Source organism: Oncorhynchus gorbuscha, linkage group LG14, assembly GCF_021184085.1.
Source record: "Oncorhynchus gorbuscha isolate QuinsamMale2020 ecotype Even-year linkage group LG14, OgorEven_v1.0, whole genome shotgun sequence".
NCBI classification, from domain to species: domain Eukaryota; kingdom Metazoa; phylum Chordata; class Actinopteri; order Salmoniformes; family Salmonidae; genus Oncorhynchus; species Oncorhynchus gorbuscha.
Genome location: NC_060186.1, coordinates 54,314,905 through 54,329,269, shown reverse-complemented (window position 1 = coordinate 54,329,269; position 14,365 = coordinate 54,314,905). Strand labels below are relative to the sequence as shown.

General features: G+C 43.8%; 1 protein-coding gene across 2 annotated transcripts in view; it reads right to left on the bottom strand.

The window, feature by feature from the left end:
- mpv17 (mitochondrial inner membrane protein MPV17) overlaps positions 1–14,059 on the bottom strand; it is a 32,352-nt gene extending 18,293 nt beyond the window's left edge. Inside the window, exons 1-2 of one of the 2 annotated variants that reach the window (XM_046299352.1) lie at positions 13,991–14,059; positions 13,194–13,279 (exon numbers count right to left, since the gene is read on the bottom strand). In XM_046299352.1, the coding sequence (XP_046155308.1) occupies positions 13,194–13,266 (73 nt within the window). In that variant the 5' untranslated portion in view covers positions 13,267–13,279; positions 13,991–14,059. The remainder of the gene's footprint in view (positions 1–13,193; positions 13,280–13,990) is intronic. The other variant, XM_046299353.1, reaches the window with a different exon arrangement.
- Between the last annotated feature and the right edge of the window lie 306 nt (positions 14,060–14,365).

Sequence of the window (14,365 nt, the reverse complement as noted above, 5' to 3'; positions counted from 1 at the left end):
AAGGGCAGGCCGGCTGGGATATCCTTGTCACATTGCACTCTAGCGACTCCTTGTGGAGGGCCCGGGAACCTGCAAGCTGACTTCAGTTGCCAGCTGGATGGTGTTTCCTCTGACACATTGGTGCAGCTGGTTTCCGGGTTAAGTGAGCAGTGTGTCAAGAAGCAGTGCGGCTTGCCAACCTGTGATGGTGCCAACGACAGAAAAAGCAGTAGAAGCCCATTCAAAGACATCAGCCCCCATTAACCATTAATACCCTGTACACCTACAGACCTTCACATGGTTCAAAGACAAGCCACCTGCCTCTCTGCTTTACTGATAACATCAGACGTCACAACTGATGATAATCAAACATAATGTACCTAAAAAGAATCAACATTGACTCACCACATACACCACTACTGTTATAATTGTTTTAACGAGTGTACTATAATAAATCTCTATGGTTTTGAGACCTAAATATACTGTAGTTACACAGGTGCAGAGGAATTGTTGACTGGGCATTTGTCCTACTCTACACATGTCCACTCCTTACAAAGATTGTTACATTTACATTTGAGTTATTTCGCCTACGCTCTTCTTTATTCTGTATCAGCAAAAAACAACATTTTTACCACACATTTTTACCATATAGCATGCAGGCTTTTAGCATAGTCCCTTTCACAACCTTGATGGCTTACGTTACCCCTCCAAGCTAACCACTAACCGCCTTGAAACACATCACTTATGAGTTCAGCACATCAGCATTTGTTTACTGTTACACAAAATCAAGATAAACCTTTACCCTCACAGTAGACACTGAAAGTCTATAACCAAACTGGCTAAAACTCTGTTGTTGGCCAATAATAGGTACAGCGAGCCACATGCTTACCTGAGTGCTACTATTAGCTAGCAGCAGTAAATCCAGGTAAATGGCTAACACAAACATTGGCTACCATGATATCCTGCAAGTTATAACGGCCAATGAAGATCAGGCAATTCGGCAAAAATATAGACATACCTTGAAATAAACAATGACATTAATCCGATTGGCATTTCACCATTAATTTCCACAAAACGTGCAGTGTTCTGTTGATGGAGTTGTTGCTTGCTAGCTAGCTTATTCCCAGCCATTGATCATGACTCTTAGATCCATTACATTACACATAAAAGTAATTGGACGAGGCCTCCCAAGTGACGCAGTGGTCTAAGGCACTGCATCGCAGTGCTTGTGGCATCACCACAGACCCGGGTTCGATCCCAGGCTGTTTCACAGCCGGCCGTGCTCAGGAGACCCATGAGGCGGCGCATAATTGGCCCAGCGTTGTGCGGGTTAAGGGCAGGCCGGCTGGGATATCCTTGTCACATTGCACTCTAGCGACTCCTTGTGGAGGGCCCGGGAACCTGCAAGCTGACTTCAGTTGCCAGCTGGATGGTGTTTCCTCTGACACATTGGTGCGGCTGGTTTCCGGGTTAAGTGAGCAGTGTGTCAAGAAGCAGTGCGGCTTGCTTAGCAGGGTTGTGTTTCGGAGGACACATGGCTCTCGACCTTTGCCTCTCCTGAGTCCATAGGGGAGTTGCAGCGATGGGACAAGACCGTAACTACTGTTTGTTGAGACCCGTGACTGAACAATAACACGCATCTCTTTCTGTACCGTATCTTAGCTGTTTCAGCCACTGCCTGTCACCAAGGTAGGCTCCACGCTCTTCTCAATTTACATCAACAACATAGCTCAGGCGGTAGGAGGCTCTCTCATCCATTTATATGCAGATGATACAGTCTTATACTTAGCTGGCCCCTGCCTGGATTTTGTGTTAAATGCTCTACAACAAAGCTTTCTTAGTGTCCAACAAGCTTTCTCTGCCCTTAACCTTGTTTTGAACACCTCCAAAACCTCTGAGGGTTTAGAGATTACTACCTCTGAGGGTTTAGAGCTTGAGGTAGTCACCTCATACAAGTACATGGGAGTATGGCTAGACGGTACATGTCAGCACAGTGTACCACACATATCAAAGCTGCAGGCTAAAGTTAAATCGAGACTTGGTCTCTATCGTAATCATTCCTCTTTCACCCAAGCTGCCAAACGAACCCTGATTTAGATGACCATCCTACCCAAGCTAGATTACAGAGATATAATTTATAGATCGGCAGGTAAGGGTGCTCTTGAGTAGCTTGATGTTCTTTACCATTCGGCCATCAGATTTGCCACCAATGCTCCTTATAGGACACATCACTGCACTCTATACTCCTCTGTAAACTGCTCATCTCTGTACACTCCCCTCTATCTGAGATATCTACTGCAGCCCTCACCCTTCACATACAACAGCCATTCTGCCAGTCACATTCTGTTAAAGGTCCTCAAAAGCACACACATCCCTGAGTCGCTACTCTTTCAATTCACTGCAGATAGCGACTGGAACGAGCTGCAACAAACACTCAAACTGGATAGTTTTATCTCAATCTCTTAATTCAAAGACTCAATCATGGACACTCTTACTGACAATTTTGGCTCCTTTGTGTGATGTACTGTTGTCTCTACCTTCTTGCCCTTTGCACTGTTGTCTGTGACCAATAATGTTTGTACTATGTTTTGTGCTGCTACCATGTTGTGTTGTTACCATGTTGTTGTTATGTTGTGTTGCTACCATGCTGTGTTGTCATGTGTTGCTGCCTTGCAATGTTGTTGTCTTAGGTCTCTCTTTATATAGCGTTATGTGTTGTCTCTTGCCGTGATGTGTGTTTTGCCCTGTATTTATTATTTAACATTTGTAATCCCCCGTCCATGCAGGAGGCCATATGCCTTTTGGTAGGCCGTCATTGTAAATACAAATTTGTTCTTAACTGACTTGCATATTTAAATAAATTTTAAATAAAATAAAAAATAAATAAAATGAAATCTTTCATATCGGCGAGAAATAATTTAAAAAAACAAAAGATTAAATTCTATCACACCTTTATATGGTTAGGGTTCCCACACAACCATATTTCCAAGTTACAGAGCTTGTTTACAGAAAACAGACAGAAGACAGAGTGGACTACCTGTGCTAATTAGCTATCTTCACTGCAGCCGAGGTGAGTAAGACATTTAAACGTGTTAACCCTCGCAAGGCTGCAGGCCCAGACGGCATCCCCAGCCGCGCCCTCAGAGCATGCGCAGACCAGCTGGCCGGTGTGTTTACGGACATATTCAATCAATCCCTATACCAGTCTGCTGTTCCCACATGCTTCAAGAGGGCCACCATTGTTCCTGTTCCCAAGAAAGCTAAGGTAACTGAGCTAAACGACTACCGCCCCGTAGCACTCACTTCCGTCATCATGAAGTGCTTTGAGAGACTAGTCAAGGACCATATCACCTCCACCCTACCTGACACCCTAGACCCACTCCAATTTGCTTACCGCCCAAATAGGTCCACAGACGATGCAATCTCAACCACACTGCACACTGCCCTAACCCACCTGGACAAGAGGAATACCTATGTGAGAATGCTGTTCATCGACTACAGCTCGGCATTCAACAACATAGTACCCTCCAAGCTCGTCATCAAGCTCGAGACCCTGGGTCTCGACCCCGCCCTGTGCAACTGGGTACTGGACTTCCTGACGGGCCGCCCCCAGGTGGTGAGGGTAGGCAACAACATCTCCTCCCCGCTGATCCTCAACACGGGGGCCCCACAAGGGTGCGTTCTGAGCCCTCTCCTGTACTCCCTGTTCACCCACTACTGCGTGGCCACGCACGCCTCCAACTCAATCATCAAGTTTGCGGACGACACAACAGTGGTAGGCTTGATTACCAACAACGACGAGACGGCCTACAGGGAGGAGGTGAGGGCCCTCGGAGTGTGGTGTCAGGAAAATAACCTCACACTCAACGTCAACAAAACCAAGGAGATGATTGTGGACTTCAGGAAACAGCAGAGGGAACACCCCCCTATCCACATCGATGGAACAGTAGTGGAGAGGGTAGCTAGTTTTAAGTTCCTCGGCATACACATCACAGACAAACTGAATTGGTCCACTCACACTGACAGCGTCGTGAAGAAGGCGCAGCAGCGCCTCTTCAACCTCAGGAGGCTGAAGAAATTCGGCTTGTCACCAAAAGCACTCACAAACTTCTACAGATGCACAATCGAGAGCATCCTGGCGGGCTGTATCACCGCCTGGTACGGCAACTGCTCCGCCCTCAACCGTAAGGCTCTCCAGAGGGTAGTGAGGACTGCACAACGCATCACCGGGGGCAAACTACCTGCCCTCCAGGACACCTACACCACCCGATGTTACAGGAAGGCCATAAAGATCATCAAGGACATCAACCACCCGAACCACTGCCTGTTCACCCTGCTATCATCCAGAAGGCGAGGTCAGTACAGGTGCATCAAAGCTGGGACCGAGAGACTGAAAAACAGTTTCTATCTCAAGGCCATCAGACTGTTAAACAGCCACCACTAACATTGAGTGGCTGCTGCCAACACACTGTCATTGACACTGACCCAACTCCAGCCACTTTAATAATGGGAATTGATGGGAAATGATGTAAATATATCACTAGCCACTTTAAACAATGCTACCTTATATAATGTTACTTACCCTACATTATTCATCTCATATGCATATGTATATACTGTACTCTACATCATCGACTGCATCCTTATGTAATACATGTATCACTAGCCACTTTAACTATGCCACTTTGTTTACTTTGTCTACACACTCATCTCATATGTATATACTGTACTCGATACCATCTACTGTATGCTGCTCTGTACCATCACTCATTCATATATCCTTATGTACATATTCCTTATCCCCTTACACTGTGTATAAGACAGTAGTTTTGGAATTGTTAGTTAGATTACTTGTTGGTTATCACTGCATTGTCGGAACTAGAAGCACAAGCATTTCGCTACACTCGCATTAACATCTGCTAACCATGTGTATGTGACAAATAAAATTTGATTTTGATTTTATCTGTCTCCGAACATCTGTGTGTAAACGGAAGACTGACGCCACAAACGTGTCGTCACTGGAAAATGCTATCGGTTGCAACTGTGTTAAAACAGGTTAAAACAGTCTACAGTACATATTTCGCATTTGGGAAATTATTTTGATGTGATATGAATGTAGTTGGATTTTTGTTTCTAGAACCTTACCACATTTAGATGGAGTATTTGGCTATTTTGGCTTCCAGACCCAATTCAGCCTTTAAACAGAACATGTAAGGTCATTGGACTAAGGAGTAACATTAGCCTCCTTTAGTACAATATTGGGCAAGCTTGTTCCATCCTCAAACACCATGCTAGATCCGTGTGACTGGGCCAGTTCATTTTGCATTTTATAATCTACTAGTGACATAACATGTCAACTCTTTGGGCACTTTAGTACCTGCTTATCCAAATCACATCCATCACCGAAGCCGCCAGCTGTGGTGCTGTAAGTAACACCGGCGGCATCAGTGGAATTGGAGCCTACATTGACTGTGGCCAAAGAACCGATGTTTAGCTTCAGCTTCATGTTGAACCCACGCTTCCACTGTTGGTCACCGTTGTAATTGTATAAGTGTATACATGTGTATTTATGCCTCTAACTTTCTCACGCAACATTATTCACGATTCATGCTATAACTGGGCAAATAACTCACTAACTAGCAATGAATATCAACAATCCGAACACGCAGCTTGCTTTGATCTCAAAAACGTATCTCGCGACTTCATGATTGAAAGACCACTCCTGTGTGTCAATGCAGGCATATAATAATTATACTGCGATGCGCTCTGCAGAGATTGGGAGGACATTGGGGAATACGTCACATCCGGAGGACAGTTTGATCCAATTCTGATCAGAGTAGCCTAATTGTTTGATATTGAGATTTTTGCCTGATTAGGACCACTTAACTCTATAATCTGCTAGTCCGACAATTAGTTGTACTTGCCCTGAAGGGTGTTTAAGATTCTCTTTGAAGAGGTAGGGTTTCTGATGTTTTCAGAAGATTGGCAAGTGTAATTTGGATTGTAGTACATTTTTGTAGTACATGTGTAACAATGTTTAGATTCATGTGAACAAGTGTCTTGCAGTCACAATGATATGTCAACAAGATGAGACCACATCTAATAGGCTAATATCATTAGATAGAGGCACTAAGCCAATTTAACCAATATAGCCATTAATATTCATTTATTTTTACATGCACTGAAATCCAATAAAGACAATTTTCCTACACCTTCACAACCAAAGAGATGTGCATCTTAAAAATGTTAAATTTTATGTTTTTTTTATCTCCAAATCCATTGAGGTGATTTAGCAACGGCAGTTTATCCTGATTTGGAGTTACATGCAATAAAACAAAACACTTAAAAAGTTAACTTTTGGCCTCATCAACAAAGCTCTGACTGAATGAGTCATCCTAAAACACACTGGTCCTGTAGGTCATTGTCTTCGGAGGGCCTTACTGCCACACATAGGGATTACTGACGCACTGAAGTGTGTCTGCCCCGGTCACACAGGATAGGTCAGAAGCTCCTTGCTCTGTAAATACTTCTGCACTAGGGGGGGGGGGGGGGGGGGGGGCTTGTACGGTGTCATTTTATCAATGAGAGTGAAAAAGAGAGAGAAAGAGAGGAGTCAATGGACACTGGCCTCAGTGACTGATGGAAACGTATGCCATTGCTAGATAGGCCTCAGTGGGACATGATAGTGTCCTGTGTGTGTGTACGGTGCTTAAAGAAAATTATTTTGGGGTATCTCAGATTGTTCAGGCAGTTCTTACATAGGAGGAAGGATGTTTGACACTTTTTACATTTGTATCACAAACCATTTTTGAGAAAATCATGATGAAAGTGGCCATTTTAGGCCCCCCCCCTAAACCTATACATACCTCCTGTAAGACCCTATGATCTGTGAACCGTACATGATACAGATACATTATAATCCTTATGGTAGCGGTTGGCAACAGGCGGCCCGACGAGCAAATTTTGGTTTTGGGTTTAAAAAAGTACTGGAAATTACCAGAAATTCAGCAACAAAAAAAATTATATTAAGATAGTCTTTTCCCAAGTATTCCCACAAATAAATAAAACACCTCAAATACAATCTCTTTTTGGGCTTAGTTGTGGTCAATTTGAAGTTGTGGTCAATATCTCAAAAGTATCTTTTTTGATTTTGTTCATTTTAAGACATTTTGTTTGGAACAATATACTATACACAAAGATTGTTTGATCATCATTATCCCTGTTTTCCTGAACTTCCAATCCCTTTGATGAATTTGAATCACTCCAAAGCATACCTTCTTCAGACTGAAATATGCCATTACCTGATCTTATATATCTTTGTACTATAACTTTTATTGCGATAAATGGCAATAAGGTCAGATTCAAAAATGCATCAAATTATTTTTTACATATTTGTTGCTGATACCCCCAAGTGACATTAAAAGAGAGAATCAGAGATTCAAATAGCTTGATAGTCCATGTTAATAGTATCTTAAATATCATGCATGAATCCATTTGAGATCATGTAGTAGGCCTATGAATCAATTTAACTTTCTGACCCCCCCCAACCCCCATTCTCCGATTGTTATGGTGGCTCGCCCAGTGATTTTGTTTGACAAAAGTGGCTCCTTCAGAAACATTAGTGACTACCACTGACTGACCTATAATGTCAATTTTAATGTATAAATGGGTCATATCGTTAAAAGTACCAGAGAGGGCATTCTGGAAATTTGACGTGTTTGAAGAGTAAAAATAAGCTTTCGATACATTAATAATATTCTGAATGTTGAACAAATGAATGTGAAAAATTGTATTTCAGAATCTTGACATTGTCCATATTTGAAAGCACACAATAAGGACTATAATGACACGAAGATGTTGCCTGTATCATGTACGGTTCACGGATCATAGGAGGCATGTATAGGTCTAAAAGGGCCTAAAATGGCCACTTCCATCATGACATTCTAAACCATGGTTTGCAATACAAATGTAAAAAGCATGTCAAACATCCTTCCGCCCAATTAAGTTTTTAAACGAGAATTGCCTGAACAATCTGATACCAAAAATATTTTGGGCCTACGCTGGCATGGAATCGCACGTGACCGTGAGACCTCCTGTCAACACACACAGGGAGTGCCAATCAAGAAGACAGAGCCGTCTCCTCCAATCTGTTGGAAATGTCACGGGTCCCATTCCCTTCCGCTGTCCAGAGTCTGGCTGGGCTTGGGGGCATCGATCCCCTCGCCCCCACGCAGGAAGGAAGGAGGGGAGAACAAACATACACATGCATTATTTATACATGCTTAAACAAACAACGGCCTCACGTGTCTCTGCGGAGATCTGCTCATATGGGAAATCTACAGCAGAGGATGCAAACATTTGATTTAGGAGATGCATTGATGAATATGACTGAGCGAGATTGGTTGATGATAAAAACAAACCCATTGACTACATATCAGCCTAAAAGTATGGTTTCTTTGCGTGGGGGGTCCTAACTAAAGAGTTGCGAAAAAGATGAATCCTCTCCACCATGTCTCTGACTAGAAAACTTCTGAGAGGAAAAACATTTCCATCAATACTCTGCACAACAAACAATACAGGCACAGACCAATGTTTTCTAGCCTTTGTTGACATCACGACAAGAGACAAAGCAACACAAATTTGTTCTCTCTGCGTAAGCAAAAATCGCCAGTATCTCGTTAGATATGGGCACAAGCCAATTTCAGGCTCAAAACATTCCTCTTTGTGACACTCTCTCACTGGCAGATCTGAAGAGTCAGACAAATGCCAGCTCTCACCGAGCAGTTAATGAACAGAGTCATACAGATACAACACATGTGGTGAGAGAGCGGGTTTCATGGAGGTTCATAACAGAGGAAATTGTGGATTCTTGTAAACAACTTTTGGCAGACACTAGGCCTGCTAGATAAAGGAGTAAACAGTCTGTATGTGTATGTGTGTGTGGTCTGTTTGTGTGTGGTGTGTATGCTACTTATCAGGAGGAATAGAGATGAGCAGCCATGACTGTGGACAATGGAACAGAAAGATAACAGGAGAAAAGGGTTATGAGACACCATAGAGATGGAGAATCCCCTCCCCTACAGAGAGGGAGAGATGGGAGCGTATTAGACCACTGCCCAGTGCCCACACCTCCAGTCTGTTTCTAGGGAGCGCTGCCTGGGCAATAGCTTACACCACTAAAATCCAGAACAGCATCCTGTTTAAGATGCAGGATGACCAGGCTAGGCGTTGAGATGCATGACTCGGTGAGGTGTGAGAATCATGGCTGACACAGACAGCCCATCCAGCCACTGACGGCAGAGCTCCAGATTTAGTGTGCTTCTGTTTTTAGCTTGGCCGTTGTGAAATGATGATGCTGCGTGGTACGGCGGGGACTAAGGAGTGAGCAGTGAAAATGACCAGGTTTAAAAACAGTTTGTTCTGGGCAATGTGAGCTTGACTGGCCCCTCAGGCCACTCCTCAAACAACACACAAACACTAGAGCACGCACACACATACACACACAGGGCCTGGGTCAGATGACCTTCACCTCTCTTGGAGGAAATTAATGGAAGGACAGAGAAATGGAGGAACACAACCTGAGTATCATAACTGAGGATAAGACCCAGATGCAGACAGCTAGAGTCACAGATGTTTATTGACCCAAACAGGGGGCAGGCAAAAGACAGGTCAAAAGACAGGCAGGTAGAGGTCCATAATTCAGGGCAGAGTCAATAAGGTACAGAACAGCAGGCAGGCTCAGGAAAGGCAGAGGTCTGTAGACGGGTCAGAGTCAGGCAGGTACAGAACGGCAGGCTCGGAGTCAGGACAGGCAGAATGGTCAGAACCAGGGAAACAGAACTTGAGAAAGCAGGGAGACGGGAAAACACGCTGGTAAGACCTGACAAGACAAGACGAACTGGCAACAGACAAACAGAAAACACAGGTATAAATACACAGGGGATAATGAGGAAGATGGGCGACACTTGGAGGGGGGTGGAGACGAGCACAAAGACAGGTGAAACAGATCAGGGTGTGACACTGAGGGGGACATTGATGGATAGGGGACACACACACACTCACCCCATTAAACCATGGAGAAAACTGAGTGGACCCTATGCTCTCAGATCTGCAGGGAGGAGGTTGTGAAATGTGGCTAGATTGGTTTGGAATCAGGCCATGGTGGAGCCCCAGTCTACAAACCTCCAGCTGCATCAGCAAGAGGATGAGGTGTTGTGGTACTCATGTTTGACACACTGAGCAGGGAACTTTCACCTGAAGTCAGCTCAGACCTGCCTCTACCCCCACAGTCAAATATCATGTTTTTAAAAAGGACATTGGGCCTTATAATAATGTAGGCAGAGAAGCTCTCTTTGTATGATCTATGTTTTTCTTAAAATGTCATGGAGTAACTTATGAGGCAGTTGGGAAGAGGGTGGAACCTTTTATGTGCTTTTACTGGAGCATCTACAACTCGACCTTAACATAACACGTGTGCGCACACACACACACACACACACACACACACACACACACACACACACACACACACACACACACACACACACACACACACACACACACACACACACACACACACACCTTGACTGGAGTGTGTCCTTCACTGTAAACCTTTATTGTAATAACTGGTCCTTTAAGAACAGAACAGAGCAGCCATAAACCCTTGAGAAACCCGAGGCTTATCAACACTACATGAGCTCATCCTTAAACACAGCCAGACACTACCCTCTTACAGCTACCATTTCTCTTTTGTAAGGTCCTTTGTGAGTGTTCAGTGATAAAACCACAGGACAAGTGCAACAAAAACATCTTTCCTCCCAACTTTAATACCATATCTATCTAGCTGGAAGCCACCATCTGATGCCCACTGAGACATGGTCCCGTTGCTAGTCAAAGAGGTGCCAACGAGCTTCCTCTCCCCTCCTTTATTGAGAGTGCTGATGTCAGCACTAGCTAGCTTGGCAGGCTGGCTGCGGCTCTAGGGGCCCATCCTTGAGGGAGAGCCAGAGCCTATAGAGGCTAATGGGGCTGATGGTGATTGACATGGCCCAGGCTAAGTGAAGTGATCTGGGGGAGAGTTGGCAGGCGTTCCCCCCGGGGCCTGATGGTTGTTCCACTGGGGAGGGAGTGGACCCACTGAGCCCTCAGATGCATTTAACTGATGAAGTCAACCCAGCCTGACCCGTCCCCTCCAGGTAGGAGTGCCTCTCAGGATCCACACTCACAACTTAACTTTGGGATTCAGCTACTGCTACTGTAGCTCACTGGTGTCCTGAGATCTCCCTTTTTCCTCATTCATTTTGTTCGTTGTTCAATCATTCATCCATTGATCAATTCATTCATTGACTGACTGACTGATGTCAGGTACTGAATTCCATCAGTATCATACAGGCTATAGGTAAGCAGACCTAGAGCTAAGCTAAACAAGAGGTCAGAAAAGTTTGGATTTGTCTGCTGTGTCCCCGCCTTTTTAGAGCAGATCTTCATTTGTCTGTGAGGTCTGGTGGTCCCCTCAGTGGGGAGAACACACACACTCGTTATCTCGCTTTATCAGGTGTCCTCTCTCGCTCTTCTGAAGGTCTCCAGTGCACTACAGTAGATACAAACGGCATTTCCACACAGCTACAGTAGCTAAATGTAAAACAGTATACTTTCTCCCTTCTCTCTCTCTCTCTCTCTCCAGTGAAAACTAAGATGATGAGTCACTCTTCAAGTCAGACATCTTAATTACATAAAATGCTCACTCTGCCTGCAACCCCTTAACCCAGCTGCCTAGGAAGGGCACTAATGCATTCTTATTACAACCAGTCTTCCCTGTACCGGGTATCTCCTTCAAATCTACGTGGACACATTCCAGAAGAATATCAATAATCAATTAAATTGTAATCTCATAGCACACCTTTGTTAATAATGGCAAAGAGAGAGGACCGCTTTGCCACTGCCAGGCTTTTGGGCAGTTTGACACTGGCACTCCTTATGCAATAAGTGAGGTAATGACTAAGGCATGGGTGTGGCCCTTCCCTAATTAGCCAATTGTTCCTCCTAGTAAAAAGACAAGTGTTGAGGCATGAGATCAGATTTGGAAAAAAGGAGTTAGGCCTACTTACTGTGGAAAACAAAACACTCATAACAGCTTCCAGTTTTCATCATCCCATAAAGGTTGATATGGCAGGCAGTCTCATGTAGCCGTGGCAGCACATTGTCGCGTGGTTGTATAAATAGGGATGTTGTTGACGTTTCCACTCTGAATCGTTATCGGTCACACGGACACAGCTTTGCCCCCGAGAGGAGAAACACCAAGGTAACAAATTCGGGAAATATCAAAGCCTTTTTACACTGATAGTGACAATATAGACTTGGGTTACCACTGAAGTACAAGTTATAGAGGAGCGAGTCAGCCACATATACCTATCAAATCAGGGTGAAATATCTGAACAAATATTGATTAGATTTAATTGGCTATCAAAACAAGGCTGGCACCTAATCCTGACATACGCATCATCTCAAGGACCTACAGTATAGGCTAGTGATGGTAGTGAAAAGACTGTTCTTCACTGCCATCTTGTGTTAACAGAACAAAAACAGTGTGGGCATGTACATGTTGGTTAATGAGACACTTCAGCATTATAGGAGGAAAAACACTTATATTCTACAAGAGGACATAATAAAACTATATAGAAGGAGAACATTATGATTTTACCCGTCTTCAAGGCAATTTCCACACCTATATAAAAATAAAACCTATTCAAAATATCGATGAAGTCATATTGGCTTGGATCCTCTGATTAGTAGTCACAGTGCTTCCTATGATGTTTGCAACCAATCTACACTGTCACAGAATCAACAGAAAACATGTCAAATATTTACAGAATACAGACAGGGCTCCATTTTTGGGTACAGCACAAATTGAACAACCCCATTCAGACCACGAGCTCTCATCCAACAACCCCATTCAGACCTGAGCTCTCATCCATAAACCATGGAATAGGGGGATTGCATTTGTAAACATTTGGACAGACACAGTCTGTGAGATGGATTTGACATCAGGGCTGAAAAAGTTGAAGCAGCTGAAATCAGGTGAAAACCTAAGACAACATTTTGGGGGAAATTGACTATCTTTGGTGGAAATTATGGCGGAGGCTTTGCTGTAGAGGCGGACAGTGGACATAGTTTAGTCACTGTAATGTATCCTAGTGTTGTGGGTGTTTTCATACCGGCTGTGATTATCTGGACAGTCCATGGATGCCTGGTCATAAGAGCCTGGTAGGATCTCCACAGGCCCGCCATTCTCCGCTCTATGCTGGAACACAGACGATCTAGTCAGAACCGCTTATAACCAGTCATAACCCATATGCCTTGCCATCAACTGATTGTGTGTGGACATTGATAGTTCAATATAGAACTTTAGATATGAGACATGACTATTTTCATTATGACAATATTCTGACTTTTGAAAACAGCTAATGGTTGGGTGATATCTGTACAGTTTCTTGATATCACGAAGTAGACAACCAAACGTTTCTTTACACAAACGAAGTAACTGCGGCCATATGGGAAACGTAGGCTAGCCTACTCTGCAGCTTATGCAATGGAATGCCTGACGCGTGCTGCCGCACATAACGTTCTCCACATTACCTGATCACGGGGGAGTCAGCAAAATTGGATTTGGACAACTTTACGACACTGTAACTAGTTACTGCTACTGCTGTCATACTTGCCGTACTTAATGTAACCCTGATAGTGAACATATTATTTATTAAACATAGCCCTGTTTCCTAGTCAACCAGACGTAAAGCATCCTAATCCTAGCCTTGCAACCTCATTAGCTAACGTTAGCCGATTTAGCTACTCTCTGGAGTTCTGCCACCTACGTTACTCTGCCACCAATAAGAAACTTGTCATGCAGCTCTAACAGTACAGTCAAGTCGGTCATTTCAACATAATAAAAAACGGTACAACTAGACAATGAAAGTGTTACAAAGCGAAAAGATAGAACACAATTGTTACATGCCTTCCTTAATACAGCTCCAACTGAGACACACAACACAGACTACTCTAACCGACGTCACTTCCACAACAGCATCAGATGGATTATGTCACCCTCGGGTGGTGCAAGGCTAACCCTATGACAAGTAACCAACAGTCACGATGAACTTCTGTCCTTGATTTCTATTTTCCAAGCACTCAGTTCTCTCTCAGGACAGTTGAACATGAACAGGGTAACACAAAACTAAAACATTCAGTTCGCATTATTTTATTGTTTCTTGGACATGAAATGATAGCATGAAATATTGCAGTGATTTGTGTGTGAAGATTCCTTTTTGATAAGGGAACACACACACCAACAAAAAAGCCCAATCAAGCCTTTTCCTTACAACATGCTTTA